The 14,202-nt window shown below is 44.5% G+C and overlaps 1 protein-coding gene across 2 annotated transcripts; it reads left to right on the top strand.

Moving 5' to 3' along the window:
- Window positions 1-261: 261 nt before the first annotated feature.
- Window positions 262-11,314, top strand: sall4 (spalt-like transcription factor 4). 2 transcript variants are annotated; one of them, XM_035380715.1, is made up of 4 exons: window positions 262-438; window positions 5,389-7,977; window positions 8,335-8,639; window positions 8,912-11,314. In XM_035380715.1, exons 1-4 carry the CDS (start codon window positions 372-374, stop codon window positions 9,344-9,346), a joined length of 3,396 nt encoding a protein of 1,131 aa, XP_035236606.1. In that variant the 5' UTR covers window positions 262-371; the 3' UTR covers window positions 9,347-11,314. The 2 variants fall into 2 exon arrangements, with proteins under 2 accessions (XP_035236606.1, XP_035236604.1); XM_035380713.1 differs by having other exon boundaries at window positions 5,389-7,986.
- The last annotated feature ends 2,888 nt before the right edge of the window (window positions 11,315-14,202 follow it).

The following is a 14,202-nucleotide window of genomic DNA, read 5'->3' as shown; positions in this document are numbered from 1 at the left end:
AGTAAGCTAATGGTCAATATAGCAACCACCTAAGTGTAATTATTTTGCAGATTGTTGTTGAATTCAGAGTAAATCTCTCTCTCTCGCTCTCGCTCTCTCAGTGCGGTGCGCACGTTCGCATGCACCTCCCTCCCCCTTCTCGCACTCTGCTGTTCTCATCAATGAGTCCTATTTGAATAATCTGTAAGCACTTGGACTGGAGCCAATCAGCTGTCAGAGGCCCATGATAAATCGCAATGCATTATTGATAATAATAATTACTCAGACATGCGCAATTCTACTTGAAGGGCTAATTTCCCCAACTCTAAGAATTTGTTGTAAAGAAGAAGAGGAAAAAATATTGTTACTATTTTGCTCCCGATGGTTGTACCATGTCGAGGCGCAAGCAAGCCAAGCCACAACACATCAACTCCGAGGAGCCCGGTTCGGCGGAAAATGGTGAGTTTGGACTTCAAATATTTCGCAGCCAACGATGTTGTCTGGTCAACTACTAGCGGAATGTAGATGGCTTGTTAACGTATGTATTTTTTTATACTTCATTTATTGGTACCCTGCACTTTGGCCGGGATCATGACCCTTGGAATTGACCACGCTTTCTCAGCATCTAGCTTACAGAAAGCAAGTAGTTTTGATTTTAACTTTTCGGTTGTTTAGGGTTATGTTAGTTACGTCAATTCCGCGATATAATTTTTAACTAATTTGGTACAAGTTACGAGGTTGCAATATAGCGAAAGCGATTGGTAGTAATTTTGCTGGTACGTCCTGTCTGTCTTTGACCATCATTGATTGTAGCCTAATGCTCGATAGCTGTAGGCTAACTTAATTCGTTTGAAAAATTCAAAGTAGCTATAATATCTTAACTTACTTTATTAAATATTATATAATTTTGTACTAGTCTTCGGTATTTACGATCAATTCTGTGTGCATGGGTAACGCTGCTTACCAATTTTAATGAATGTAGTTGTGAGTGTTTGTGTTGACTGACTATTGTATTGATCTGCAACTGGATCGTAATGGACGCGGCTGGCGCTTAGCCCGCTAGCTGCGATTGATAACCAGCGGGCTAGTTATATACCAAACCAATATGTGTTTGCTTATTAACGATCTACCTATCGTGCCTAATGTCTAAAGTGTTGAAAAGACTACGAATGGACGTTTTACTTTTGCTAAGTAGTCCCAACTCCAGTAACTGATGTTCGACAAGTTTGGCGAATGGATTACGGTGCTGAATTGCAACTCCCTTTTACATCGTGGTGAAGCTAAGGCTTGGTCTATCGAGCTGTTGCTGATGTCGAATTTTAAAAATTTATTTTGCTTTCCGAGTTGCTGTTTTCGGCGGTTTTCAATCCCAATTTCTCCGTGAGATTCTGTTTGATTGGCATTTTAATTCTGACATTATTACAAGTTCTAAGAACAGTCGTTTACTCTCTAACCACGTAACCAACCAAAGTTTGCTACGTAATAAGATTGTAATGCAGTTTTAACATCAACTTTAGTTTTGCAACCATTCGCTGTTATATGTTTTTGAACTTAAAACAAACTGTTTGGTCTGTGTATAGATTGACTAATTTCCTGATGGATGACAAACGTATGGGGAGTCTCTTAACGAACCAGTCACCTAGGGCAACGATTATTTAAGATTTATCTAAATCAGTTTCGTAATGTAAACCATAGCATGTGGAAACATTTTGCGTGCTCTTAAAACTTAAAGCTTTGGGTTCTTTTGGCTTGCCAGGTAGCTAATTTGGTTGTCTGAGGTTAAACAAAAGGTGCCCGACAGGTTGGTATGAAATGTGACTCACGAGTAAACTGACCAAGGGGTAATAAATCCCCAGTTTAATGCATGACTGTTTCCTTTTGTGCATATGGAGTGGTGGGGGTGGAGTGGCGGTGGAGGGATTGGGGGTCGATCTGTATTGCCATATGTAAACATTTGAAACACTGCCCACCTCCCTCTTATTCATACAGAGCAAGTTGGCCAATTCAGAAGCATGACGCACTGGCCAGATCCTTAACCTGCCACATTGTATGTTTCATAAACGTGAGAATACAGTTAAAACTGCAGCTAAGGTCTTCACTTTTAACGCTTACTTGGGAAAAGGAATATTGGAATTATTGAATTCTGTATTTCGTGTTACCTAGTGGTAAATTTCATAATTTAGCAATGCGGTCCATCTACCGCGTGCGCTCTTGAGTACCATCTGTTTGCGCTGGAAAGCGCCCCCGCGTGGTCTTACTGCCCGCTGCATTTATCCGCCACAGTTCACTAGTCTTATCTGCTCTACTACCTTGATTGCTAATGATGGGTGAAATGTGATTTCTTACATAAACTTGTACATAATTTACTTTGCGCTGTTTTTTTAAAATCCGATAATGCAGCCGGTACATTGTAAAATATGTCCACTTTTGCTCGTTTGGGTTGCCTTTCAGCTTTTGAGTGAATGATTTCTGAATACAATGCCATTTGCCAGGTTTTAGCCCCTTTCGGTCGCCTGGTGAGCAATTAACAAGTCCAACGGTTCCAGGAAGAATCCAGACAGGTGGTCTGTCACCCCCACCTCGCATCTTATGAGTGCATTTGCATTTAACAATGGGACTGTTAAGTGGCCACATCTAATCTTTTGGCACACAAATGAAATGTCAATGGCATGCATTCAACTTTTTAATTTGGCCATGCCAGTTGGAAGCTTTTAGTTATACATGTTTATGATTGAGTGGATTATCTTTGAATTGCTGGGTTGGCTTCAGTTTGTGTAGGTGAGTGTCCATAGTTGGAGTGCAGATTCTGTCTTCTGAATGTATTCTTTCTGCCTACCCCCTCTTCTTTCTCCTCCTTCCCTGTGGGTGTTGAGCAAGAGAAATGGTTGTAGGCTGGAGTTAATTTGTTTTCCTGCTAATTTTTCACCTTCCAATCTAAATTTTGGGCAGTCATTGGTAAGTGGCTCCTGCTCTGAAGTGGCCATGTGGTGTGGTGGGAAGGATGGCCTTTTCCCTCCTGACTATTTAAATGTATCCATATTTCAGGTTGTAGATTTTGTGAATTGGACCTTTGTGTTTCTGGGCACATTTTGACTTGCTGGTTTACTGCTGGCTCCCTCTGGTGGCAGCTTTGTCATACTGACTGCTGCCCCCCCCCCCCCCCCCCCCTGGTGTCCTTTGATTGGTAAGGCTTGTGTGCCCTAGAGGGTGGGACGGGTGGTCCTTGCCCTATATTGTGTGTGTGTGTGTGTGTGGTGTTTTTTTTAAAATTATTTATTTATTTTTATAAATGAGGTGGGCTACTCTTTAGGGCATTCTTTTGCTGAACAAATTTTATTAAAAATTGGATGCACTGTAATATATAGGCTAGATGTATTTACAGCTCTGAATTTAAATTGAGTTTTTTTTATTTGGCAGACTATATGGTGTTTATAAAAGCAGGCAAAATGTAATCTGAAGTGTAAAGTTTCCAGTCAAAAAAGCTGCCTGCCGTTGTCCTCATTTTAAGCTCTTTTTTTTTTTTTTGTGTTTCCATAGGCTATATTCACATTTGCTGATGTTAGTTTTAAGAACATGCTGTAAATTGTAAGTTATTGATTATAGCTTCAATGTAATTTAATAAATGCATACAAATGGCTATGAATACTCGCAGCTAAAGTGGCAGGGCTTGCTGTTTTTACTGAATTCATTAAAGGAAGTTCTTGGGTCATTAGGAATGCTCACGAGGATCCAATATTTTGTCGTTACAAGAGCTCTCAAGTCATAAAAGGAGTTATAAATCATTCTTGGACAAATTCCAAAACTTAAACTTCCCATTTATTCTTAGGCTTGAGTGCTTAAACTCCCTGTGCTGTCGATGCATTCATTATTTCTCACAAATTTGGGGGGTGGTGGTTGTGTATGAAGTATAATTCAAATTTCCTTGTGCGTAGGTGCTTCTGTAAGCAAATTTGAATCTGAGTAAACCCCACCTCCTTGAAATAAGACTATCTATCATTGTTCTGCCCATTGGAGTGGGTGTGGTCTAGCTCCAAAAAGTGGTTCCATTCAGAACATGCATTGATTCTCTTGTAAGAGGGACTTCGAAAAGCCGTCTTTTTGGCTGGCATGAATTCATAAATGTAATAATTGCATGTATAGGAATTGGAGAGGTCACAGTATTTTGTGGTGGAATGTATTTAATGTTCTTTAAGTCCCTCAGTGCATGCTTACTCAGTCAAGTTTTATTTATTTATTTTTATGAATGGGCCACCATTAATTCTTTTCCATTGCTTTTGTATTCAAAACTGTTTTGAATTCACACACATTGTCAATTTGTGCTTGTACTGATTCAGTCCTGGAAAATTGGTGCATTTTTATGGAGTACAGCAGGGCTTCAGGGTGGGGAAAAGTTTTAACTCTGCATTTTTGGTACCTTCATCTAGGTTAGTGTTTCTCAAACTCGGTCCTGGGGCCCCCTGTTTACGCTGGTTTTCCTTCCCACTGCAATTGCAATCTCAGAATGTTAAAAAGCTGTTTTAATTGGGTGCTTTTCAGAAGTAGTATTTACCCTCTTAAGCCACATTATATATAATAGTTATGCATGCCATTGTAATTGTGGTATATTGCAAATATATGGACTACACGAAGTACCGAAAATATTGTTTAAAAACATTTAACTGGTCTGACGTGAACCAACAGGTTCCTAATTAGATTGTTGAACACATCTAATTCTTTCATCTTAAATGTATTAACAGGTTTGGTTGGTTTTTGCTTTGTATTTGAATTCTTGGTTTAGCAAATTACTAGTTTTAATTGCCGTGTGTTCACACTCACCGTTTAGAAGCCTATTGATTTACATCGGTCTTCAGTTTGATCTATTAAAATATTTTGACCTCTTTTTGGAACTGTTTGCAATATAGTACAGCAAGAATATTGGACTTTTATTGATGGCACACAGCCATTTCCACAATGTGGCTTAAGAGGGTAAATCTCTCTAAACATGAAGAGTATAGGCTAAATGACAGCTTCTTAAAATTGAGGGATTTCAGTTGTAGTTGGAACAGAAACCAGCATACACAGGGGGGCCCTGGGACCAAGTTTGAGAACCACTGATCTAGGTGGTGAGATTTACTAAATTACAAACTTGGAAAATCCAGGTTCAGATTGTAAAGGTCCTTCACAGAATTTGGTTTCAGTTGGCAATATAGGCACAATTCTTCAGCTGGAGTTATGGGTGGAAGAAACTCATGGCAGGAGTCTCATTCTGACCCCTGGACTTCCCACCTCTGCTAAAATGGAGGTTTTGAAGTCTCTCGTAGTGTTTGTAATTGTACGACTGTATGTTGCACTTACTGAATCATGGCTGTGCTTTCTAAATGGTAGGTGCCAGGTGTTGATGTGTCTGTGTGTTGTCTTTGTTGCCTGCAGGTGCTCTTCGGGACGATCCAGCGGAGGATGACGGGATCGAGGCAAAGCGGAGTCGCATGGAGGACCCCCGCGTGTGCGACGGCTGCTGCGCGGAGTTCTTCGAGCCTTCCGAGTTCCTGGAGCACCAGAGGAGCTGCACCAAGAGCCAGCAGGTGGTCATCATGAAGGAGGGCGACGGAATGGTGCCGTGCGACTTCTCACAAGGCTCCCCTGACGGTTTCCCGGGCGACCACAGCGAAAGTCAGCCTCGCGGCGACCAGCGGCTGCAAGGAGATACGGGTTTAACGGAGAGGATGGAGGAGGAGGAAGAGGAGGAGGGCGAGGGCGATGGGGAAGAGCTGCAACCATGCACCGACGAGGCACCAAAACGGGCGGAGGCAGAGATGGGTGAGACCTCTGCCAGCCCTGACAGGATCTACTTGTCAGCCGCCAAAGTGCAAGACACAAACGTGACTCTGGAGTCCATGCCTGCTACCAGAGTGGCGGTGACGCAGCACTCGTCCAGCCGGACAAAGTCTCCACCCTCCTTCTCGGCCTCCTCTTTGGCCTCCTCTTCCTCCTTGCACGCCAACCTGCATGCTATCCCCATGATCCTGGAGCAGCTGGTCAGCCTGCAGCAGCAGCAGCTGCAGCAGATCCAGCTGACGGAACAGATCCGGATCCAGGTGGCCATGATGGCGCCCCAGAGCCTGCACTCTGCCCTGGGGGCCGCCGTAGACCCGCTCAAAGCCCTGGGGGCACACCTGTCCCAGCAGCTCTCGGCTGCTGCCGCCCTCATTGGCAAGAGGACTGGCTCGCAGAGCCTGTCCCTGGAAGCCCTAAAGCAAGCAAGCCACTTGCCTCACTCCAACGCTGGTCTTGTTCCCCTCCCGGGAGGCATGCAGGCTGGCCCCGCCCCCCCCAAATCAGATTTGCCAAAAGGCCTCCCCGACCTTGCCAGCCGGCTCCCCGCTCTGCTTCCCCAGTCCCCGGGAGCAATGGCTTTCCAGAACCCATTTGCTGGCATGGCGGCTGCCCTGGACTCCTCCAAAAAGGGGAAAGTCAAACTCCCCAGTCCAGCTGTGGATCCAAAGGTGGCCTCTGGAGAACACCAGTTCAAGCATAAGTGCAAGTTCTGTGGCAAGACATTTGGGAACGACAGCGCCCTCCAGATTCACCTGCGTTCGCACACCGGCGAGAGGCCCTACAAGTGCAACATTTGCGGGAACCGCTTTACCACCAAGGGAAACCTCAAGGTGCACTTCCAGAGGCACAAGGAGAAGTACCCACACATACGGATGAACCCTCACCCTGTCCCAGAGCACCTGGACAACATCCCCACCAGCAGCGGCATACCGTACGGCATGTCCATGCCTATTGAAGAGTCCAATTTTGTTGATGGCAAGCCACATCTGGGTCTTCCCTCGGCAGGCTTCCACCCTTCTGTGCTGCAGGGCCTCAAGCCCACTTTTGATGGTCCCCTGGGGGGTGATGTGTACTCTCAAAGACCTCCCTCTTCTGGAAGCGACGGGGCCTCAATCTCCTCTGGCATGTTCAACCAGGAGATGGGTGCCGACCATTCCCAGGAGCCCCCAGGAGGTCTGGGCACTCTCCACCACCACGTGAATGGCAACGGGCTGCCCGGTGACCATGGTTCAGGCACAGCCAAGCTGCAGCAGATGGTGGACTGCCTGGAGAAGAAGACTGGTGACCCCAACGAGTGCGTCATCTGCCACCGGGTTCTGAGCTGCCAGAGCTCACTAAAGATGCACTACCGCACGCACACGGGCGAGCGACCTTACAAGTGCAAGATCTGCGGCCGAGCCTTCTCCACAAAGGGAAACCTGAAGGCCCACTACGGCGTCCACCGAGCCAACACGCCGCTGAAGATGCAGCACTCCTGTCCCATCTGCCAGAAGAAGTTCACCAACGCTGTGGTGCTGCAGCAGCACATCCGCATGCACATGGGCGGCCAGATCCCCAACACCCCTCTCCCAGAGAGTCCCTTTGAGGGCCAGGAGGCTGCGGACCCCACCCCCACCCCCCCTGAAGAGGAGAAGGCCCTGGACATGAGCAGCTTCCATGACGAGAGCTTGGAGGAGCCCGAGAACGAGATGAACCCCAGGGAGAGGCCCCACGGGTTCTCTGAGCCCCTGCCCCCTTTGCCTCCCCCAAACTCGAAGGAAGAGCTGCCGCAGCCCCCCCACCCACCATCCATGTTTTCGGGTATTGCTGCTTTGGAGAACCACATGAAGAACCTTGCGTCTGCCCTAAACCTGCAGCGGCAGGCCAGCTCTGATGGGAGTGATGGGGTCCCTAAAGAGCCGATCTCTGCCCTGCCAGGGGACCAGGAGTACCAGAATGGCAGGAGCCCTGCTGTCTCGGATTCCATCTCCTTCCAGTCCTCATCTCCAGTCGACAGCCAGCTGGGGAGCAGTCGGTCCAAGTCTCCTGATCCCACTGTCCCTGATGACTGCAGCAGGATGGCATTCCGACCCGACTCTGACGGCGGGCCCCATGACCCAGAATCCAATGGTGCTCTGGACCTGACGTCAGCCAGTTTCACCCCCAGGCCTATCAAGGAGGAGCCTGGCCTGTCTTTTTCAAATGGTGAATATGGTAGGTCCTCTTGAAAGAGTTGTTTTTAATACCTTCTATATATTCAGTTCACAAATTACATATTATTTAGGAAACTCAAATTCAATGGAAGACAGTTATCTTATCATTGTTAGCCCAGTGAAGATTAGGGAATGTTAAATTGGGACAAGGCAGTTCTAATTCATCCTCGTACTGGTAGAAAACCGATGGGAGCTCTTTCAATCAGAATATGTATAATGCAATAGAACAGTGCCAACAGTGATTAGTGCCTATACGTCTTGACTGACTGACTTCATTCCTGTTGTCCATAAGGATGAATAAATGGCTTTAATTTCATGAAATTTATGCTCTTCCACCCCCTCTGAACAGGCTCAAGCCACATGCCTTACATGCGTGTCCCTCCAAGTCTAGTTAAGCTGGAGATGCAGACCCCTCCAGAGAGCCCCATGGGGGCCCACAGCCTATTTGGGCACCCCATGTCCCTGGGAGGGGGGGTGCAGCCACCCTCTACCTCGGCTGCCCGCCGTTCTGCCAAACAGCACCTCTGCAACGTGTGCGGGAAGAACTTCTCCTCGGCCAGCGCCCTGCAGATCCACGAGCGCACGCACACTGGAGAGAAGCCCTTCGCCTGTACAATTTGTGGCAGAGCCTTCACTACGAAGGGCAACCTCAAGGTGAGGCTTCCCAATCTCACCCCTCACTCTGGATCTGTGATGTCTTAAATTAAATTGCATCTAGCCTATATTCTGTCCTTTGTTTTGATTGTAGTATGTGTGCGACTGAGTGTGTTTTAGTTAAGAATCAAGCAAATTAAGAAAAACCTTTTTCTGAAACTTCCTTATCAGATAACTGAAACGGCTCCCATGATGCACTTTCTCTTGCCTGCAGCAATGCATAAGTTGTGCTTGGCGATAATCTTATTCTGTTGTTTTTCTCACTCACTTAGGTGCATGTTGGGACTCACATGTGGAATAACTCTGCAAGGCGGGGTCAGAGGCTGTCTTTAGACAACCCCATGGCGATGATGGCGCTGGGACCTGAGTCCAAGATCATGCCGGAGATGATGCCATCCCATAAGGACATGGCCCCGCCGCCGATGAACTTCGACCCCACCATGTGGAACCAGTACGCGGCCGCGTTCACAAACGGCCTGAGCATGAAGACCAATGAGATCTCTGTCATTCAGAACGGGGGCATTCCCATGCCCGGAAGCCTGGCTGGTGGTCCCCTTGTTGGCTCGACCGGAGGCTTGGTGAAGATGGACGGGTCCCAGTCTGGCCTTCCCGCCTCGATGGCGGAAATGGAAAAGAATGGTGGGGAGAGTGTGCCAAAATCCCAGTTCCCCCATTTTATGGAAGAGAGCAAAATCGCGGTGAATTAATTTTGGCCCGAGAAGGGAATAGGACGAGGCGTTTTGCCCTGTATCTCTTGGTTCTTTTTACAGATGTGATACTCATATTTTCCTACTGAAATGTATAGATTATGACTTTTATGGTAGCTATTTTTTTTTTTTTTCCTATTTAACACTTGCTCACATGAGTACAATCACTTTTGCGCTTTGCCACAATTTTGGAAATGAGGTCTCTTGGTGAACAAAAATGAGCGAGTCCTGCAAAGTGCTCTTTAGCTTTTCCTGTAACTTGAAACATGCAGCTCCCTCCTTCCCTTCTCCGTACAATTTGAAGAGTTTGCCTCGTTATGCTAGTGTTTCGTTTTAGTAGAACTTGAATTTAACTACTGTAGAGGTCTCTGGTTGTATTTACTGTTTGTATGTCTAAGATATGCGGGTAACTTTTTGTAAGGCTGTCATCTTTTTAGTCTCTTCTCCCTCCAGAAGTTGAATGTATTCATCTTACTTGAAATGGCTTTAATCCAAATGGGTCTATCTAATGTCAAGAATAGAGGTTTTGACAAAAGGCATTGCCAGTTTGATATTTCAGGAAATACAAAAGTGGTGTCCTAACATTGAATCGTGCCCTGTCCGTTTCCATCTGGTTCCATCTCAAAATTTAATGCATGAACACTTGAGTGCCTGTCGTGTACCATCAACTTTATGGACATTGATTGGGGGGGAAATACTTCAGGTGTTTTTCACACAGTGATTCAAAACGTGCCACTTTGTGTTCAAACCAGTTGGCTTTAGGAGACGCTTGTAGTGGAAGTTCTCTTCCATGAATGTGGACTATTGCTGCAAACTCTTGAAATTAAGTTATTTTTAAGGTTGTTGACAATTAGAACTAGATTTATTTTTTCCCAGCTTTCAAAACCAAAAAAATCTTTTTTGCCAAGTGCCTGGCTTAACCTCTCAAACTTGTATATATTTTTCTTTTAAGCACCAAAAGATTGTAATGAAGGTCTTTATACCATGTCTGTGTGTTTTGACAAATGTACTCCTTTAATATTTCTATCATTCGGTTTTTCTGTGGAAATGTTTTGCCCTCTTCAACTTCCTGGAATCAGTTTGAGAATGTTTGCTCCATTCTTCTTCAGTAATTTTCTGTGCCAGCATACCATTTTGGAGCCTTTAGAGAGCTGTGTCTTGAAGGCTATTAAAACACTGAACACTGTTGCTCTTGGCTGCACTTTAATGAATTCCCCCACCCACGTTTCCTGATGTCATGGTCCACCTTTCAGCCCTACTGTTTGCTGTTTAGTTGCCTCTTAAATATGAAGACCTATTACCGAGCATAATTGATCAGGTCTGCTTCTTTGGTTTATTTTTCCACCTGTGGGGCTGGTGGTGTTACTTTCAGATCCTGTTTAAATCACTCCTCTACCTCCTGTCAATCTTTAATTGTGATCTCAAATCCTGTCATGTTAACCAAATTGGCAAATCAACAAATTATTTTCCCAACCAGTTGGCATCCCCCAGCTCGAGATGCCAGGCTGCTCTTGAGTATAAATTGTAATGGTTTTGTTAAGGGGGGGTGCCTTTTTTCCTACCTCATCTTCAGGTACATAACTGGAGTAGCTTATCTAAATGTAGTTCTTTTTTTTGTTTCTTTTTTTTATTTTATTGAATGTATTGTTGGACACATTGCACGTCTTTGCTCAGAACAGATTTTGTTTGTCCTGGTAATCACTCTTCCCAATGTATGCATTTTACCAAGTTGTGCCTTTTTAAAAAATATAATGAATCTGCATCTGAACTGGGTCAGAGGGGTCTTGGGATCTACAATACAAGAATTATGGAGCCTCTGTTACTTTGTTGCCAGTTTTTTGGCATGTTTACAGTGTAGACTTTGTAAATCATCTTGTTTTGCAACTCTTTTCCTCCTTTTTCAAGCATCTTAATGCATAATGTTACTTTCTGGTCTTTTGAAAATAAAATCAGGGTGACTTTTCCAAATTTGTTTCTTCCCTCGTGATTGTTTTACAGAAACATGAAAATTTCTTGGTGTTGGAAAGTATGGCCATTGTCACCATTGTTTAGGTACATTATCCGTGACGTCCATTTAGTCAGTATTGAATGCATTCCATACTGTATCACTACTCTGAAATTAATTTTTGAAACCCTTTTCAGTTTAAACAATTTCTGTGTCTGAACATATCTGGTTAGGCAAGTGTTTTTTTTATTTTATTTATTTTTTTTTTTTAATTGAATGCTGCCCTGGAAGAGGTTGTCAGATTTCTGGTCACGAGGTGTGGTCGTCTCTAATAACCCAGTTGCTTTTGAGGTTTGCCTCCAGTGCAAATGGGATGTGTATTTTGAGCAATTGGTTCACTGTCTGGTGGTGGTGGGCGAGGGGTTTCGGTTTACATTTTGAAATTTCAGTTTCGGTGTGTGTGGTTTTTATTTTTTTGGATTGGATCAGAGTTTGTGCAATTAAGGGTATTTTAATTGTCTACAGAAGTTTCTAAACCTGCAGGCGTTTTGTTTGCTATAAACCACAAGCCCACGATTGCCTCTATAGCCTCAGAAAAGAGGATTTACTTCCAAATTTTCTAGAGTTTAACTTCACAAACTTCCCTGCTGGTACTGTCCCTTCTTTGTTCCAAAGTGATGCAAGCTCTTCACTCTTAGTCATGTTTTAGATGTTGCTGGCCTGGCTGTGGGGTTAGACTTTTGCACTGCCTGTGTTGTGGCATGCTTGGCCAAGCTACTTAAAACTGAAGCAATGAATGTCGTCCAACTACATAAATGAGTTTCAGCAATGTCTGGGCCAGTGAAAAATGCACAATGAGTTGAGTGAAAATGGTCCTCCAGAATAGCTTTGGTGCTGTTGCTGAATGGCTAACTGCTGTTGCATCTCAATGAGGTGTGTGGGCCTCCACAGGATTCCCCATCTCTACTCAGGGAATTTTCATTTCCTTTTCTTAAAATTCCACTTAACAGGGGGATTCTTCACAAGCTGTAATGCACGCATGTACAAATTTGTACACCCCCAAAATGACAGATGCCTGTCCAATTCAACAAACATTCCCCAATTCTATGCAGCCTCTCTTGTGGAAAGTGTAATACGCATTGGACACCCAATCCATCTGCAGAAAAGATTGAGCAGCGCTAGACAATGGCCTCCCACTAAAAGCTCTGATTGTAACCAGAGGCTAATTGGGTTTAAGCTGTCCTTCCTACCCACTGAAATGTTATCTGGCTTTCGTCTCGCTTTTGGGTCACCATGCTTTGCATTTGGATAACCATGCTTGCTTTCCATAGATCAGGTCCAGTTGTTTTAGTTACATTTGCATTGAACTTTACATCCAGGTATAAGTCTGATCTTGATTTCCATCTCCACTCGTGATTAGACTTGGCCTTTCTCTGACCTGAGCGGCCCAAGTTTCCGACCAATCATAAATGCATCCTGGGTTCCAACAACTGTGGGGAAATTAGCTGTGGAGATCATGGCTGCTGCTGTGATCAGGGTGGCACGGTGATGCAGTGGGTGGCACCGTCGTCTCACAGACAGAAGGTCCTGGGTTCATAATCCTACCTGGGCTCGGCATGGGTTTCCCTGGGTCTGCATGGGTTTCCTCTGGGTACTCTGGTTTCCTCCCACAGTCCAAAGACATGAGTGTGCCCTGCGATACATTGGGGACCTGTCCAGGTTGTATTTCAGCCTTTTCCCCCGTGCATGCTGGGATAGGTTCCAGCACCCTCCACGACCCTGACCAGCATAAATTATCGATTATGGTTGGATGTTCTATAAACTATGCTCCTGTTCCACAGTAGTACCGGTTGCCATGTAAATGAAACTTGATGCTGCAGATATTGTTTATTTTACAATAAGCTAATTTTGTTCAAATAAACAAAATGAGTTCATTATAGGTTTATGAGAAATACAGTGAGCTCTAATTTTTGGGATGATTCTTGATTTGGCTGCACAATTTGTGATCAAATCATTCACAGGTGGTTCTTGGACTCATCTCTTATTTAAGGGTATTTTTATACATTTGAGTTTCAGCATGTAGAAATTAAACACTTTTTATATATAGCCGCCCCATTTCAGGGCACCATAATGTCAGGGACGTATGAACGTTATGTAAATAAAAGTAGTCCTGTTTAATACTCCATGGTGAAATGTAAAAAGAAATGAGAATCGGTACTGTAACCAATGTGAATTGTTTGATTACAAATCTAAAATTGTGGAGGACATTGCCAAATAAAAAAAAATGTCTGTCCCAAACTTTATGGAGTTCACTGTAAGTACTTCTGTAGACATCAAAAGAAGTACTTCCTTGCATCAATGGTTTCCTTTGCATTCAGTGACTGCCTTAGATATGCTGGTGATGCTCTGCCAAGTCTGTACTGCAGCCATGTTCAGTTCCTGTTTGTTTCACGGGCTTTCTGGCATCTTATCTTCAGCAAGTGAAACCCATGTTCAATTGGATTTAAGTCATTGGATTGACTTGGCCATTCACAAACATTCCACTTTTTGCCTTGGTTGCTTTAGTAGTGTGTTTGGGGTCATTGTCCTGCTGCAAGGTGAAGCACCATCCAATGGATTTTGAGGCATTTGCTTAGATCTGAACAGATGGGATGTTTCTGTACTCTTCAGGATTCATCCTGCTGCTGCTGTCAGCAGTCGCATCATTAATCAAGACAAGTTAGCTAGTTCCACAGCCAGGCATGCATGCCAAAGCCATAACAGTACCTCCACCATGTTTCACAGATGAGGTGACATGATTCGGATCATGAGCAGTTCCTTTCTTTCTCCACATTTTCTTCTTTCCATAACTTTGGTACAGGTTAATATTAATCTCATCTGACCATAAGTTCTTGTTTCAGAACTCTACAAT

Source organism: Anguilla anguilla, chromosome 11, assembly GCF_013347855.1.
Source record: "Anguilla anguilla isolate fAngAng1 chromosome 11, fAngAng1.pri, whole genome shotgun sequence".
Taxonomy (NCBI): Eukaryota; Metazoa; Chordata; class Actinopteri; order Anguilliformes; family Anguillidae; genus Anguilla; species Anguilla anguilla.
This window is presented reverse-complemented; position numbering and strand designations above follow the sequence as displayed.

Bases quoted from the DNA above. Each gene is read 5' to 3' on its own strand.
- sall4 (XM_035380713.1), top strand. From the start codon at position 372: ATGTCGAGGCGCAAGCAAGCCAAGCCACAACACATCAACTCCGAGGAG. The intron at 439-5,388 runs GTGAGTTTGGAC...TGTTGCCTGCAG, and splicing joins GCCCGGTTCGGCGGAAAATG to GTGCTCTTCGGGACGATCCA. The intron at 8,640-8,911 runs GTGAGGCTTCCC...TCACTCACTTAG, and splicing joins CTACGAAGGGCAACCTCAAG to GTGCATGTTGGGACTCACAT.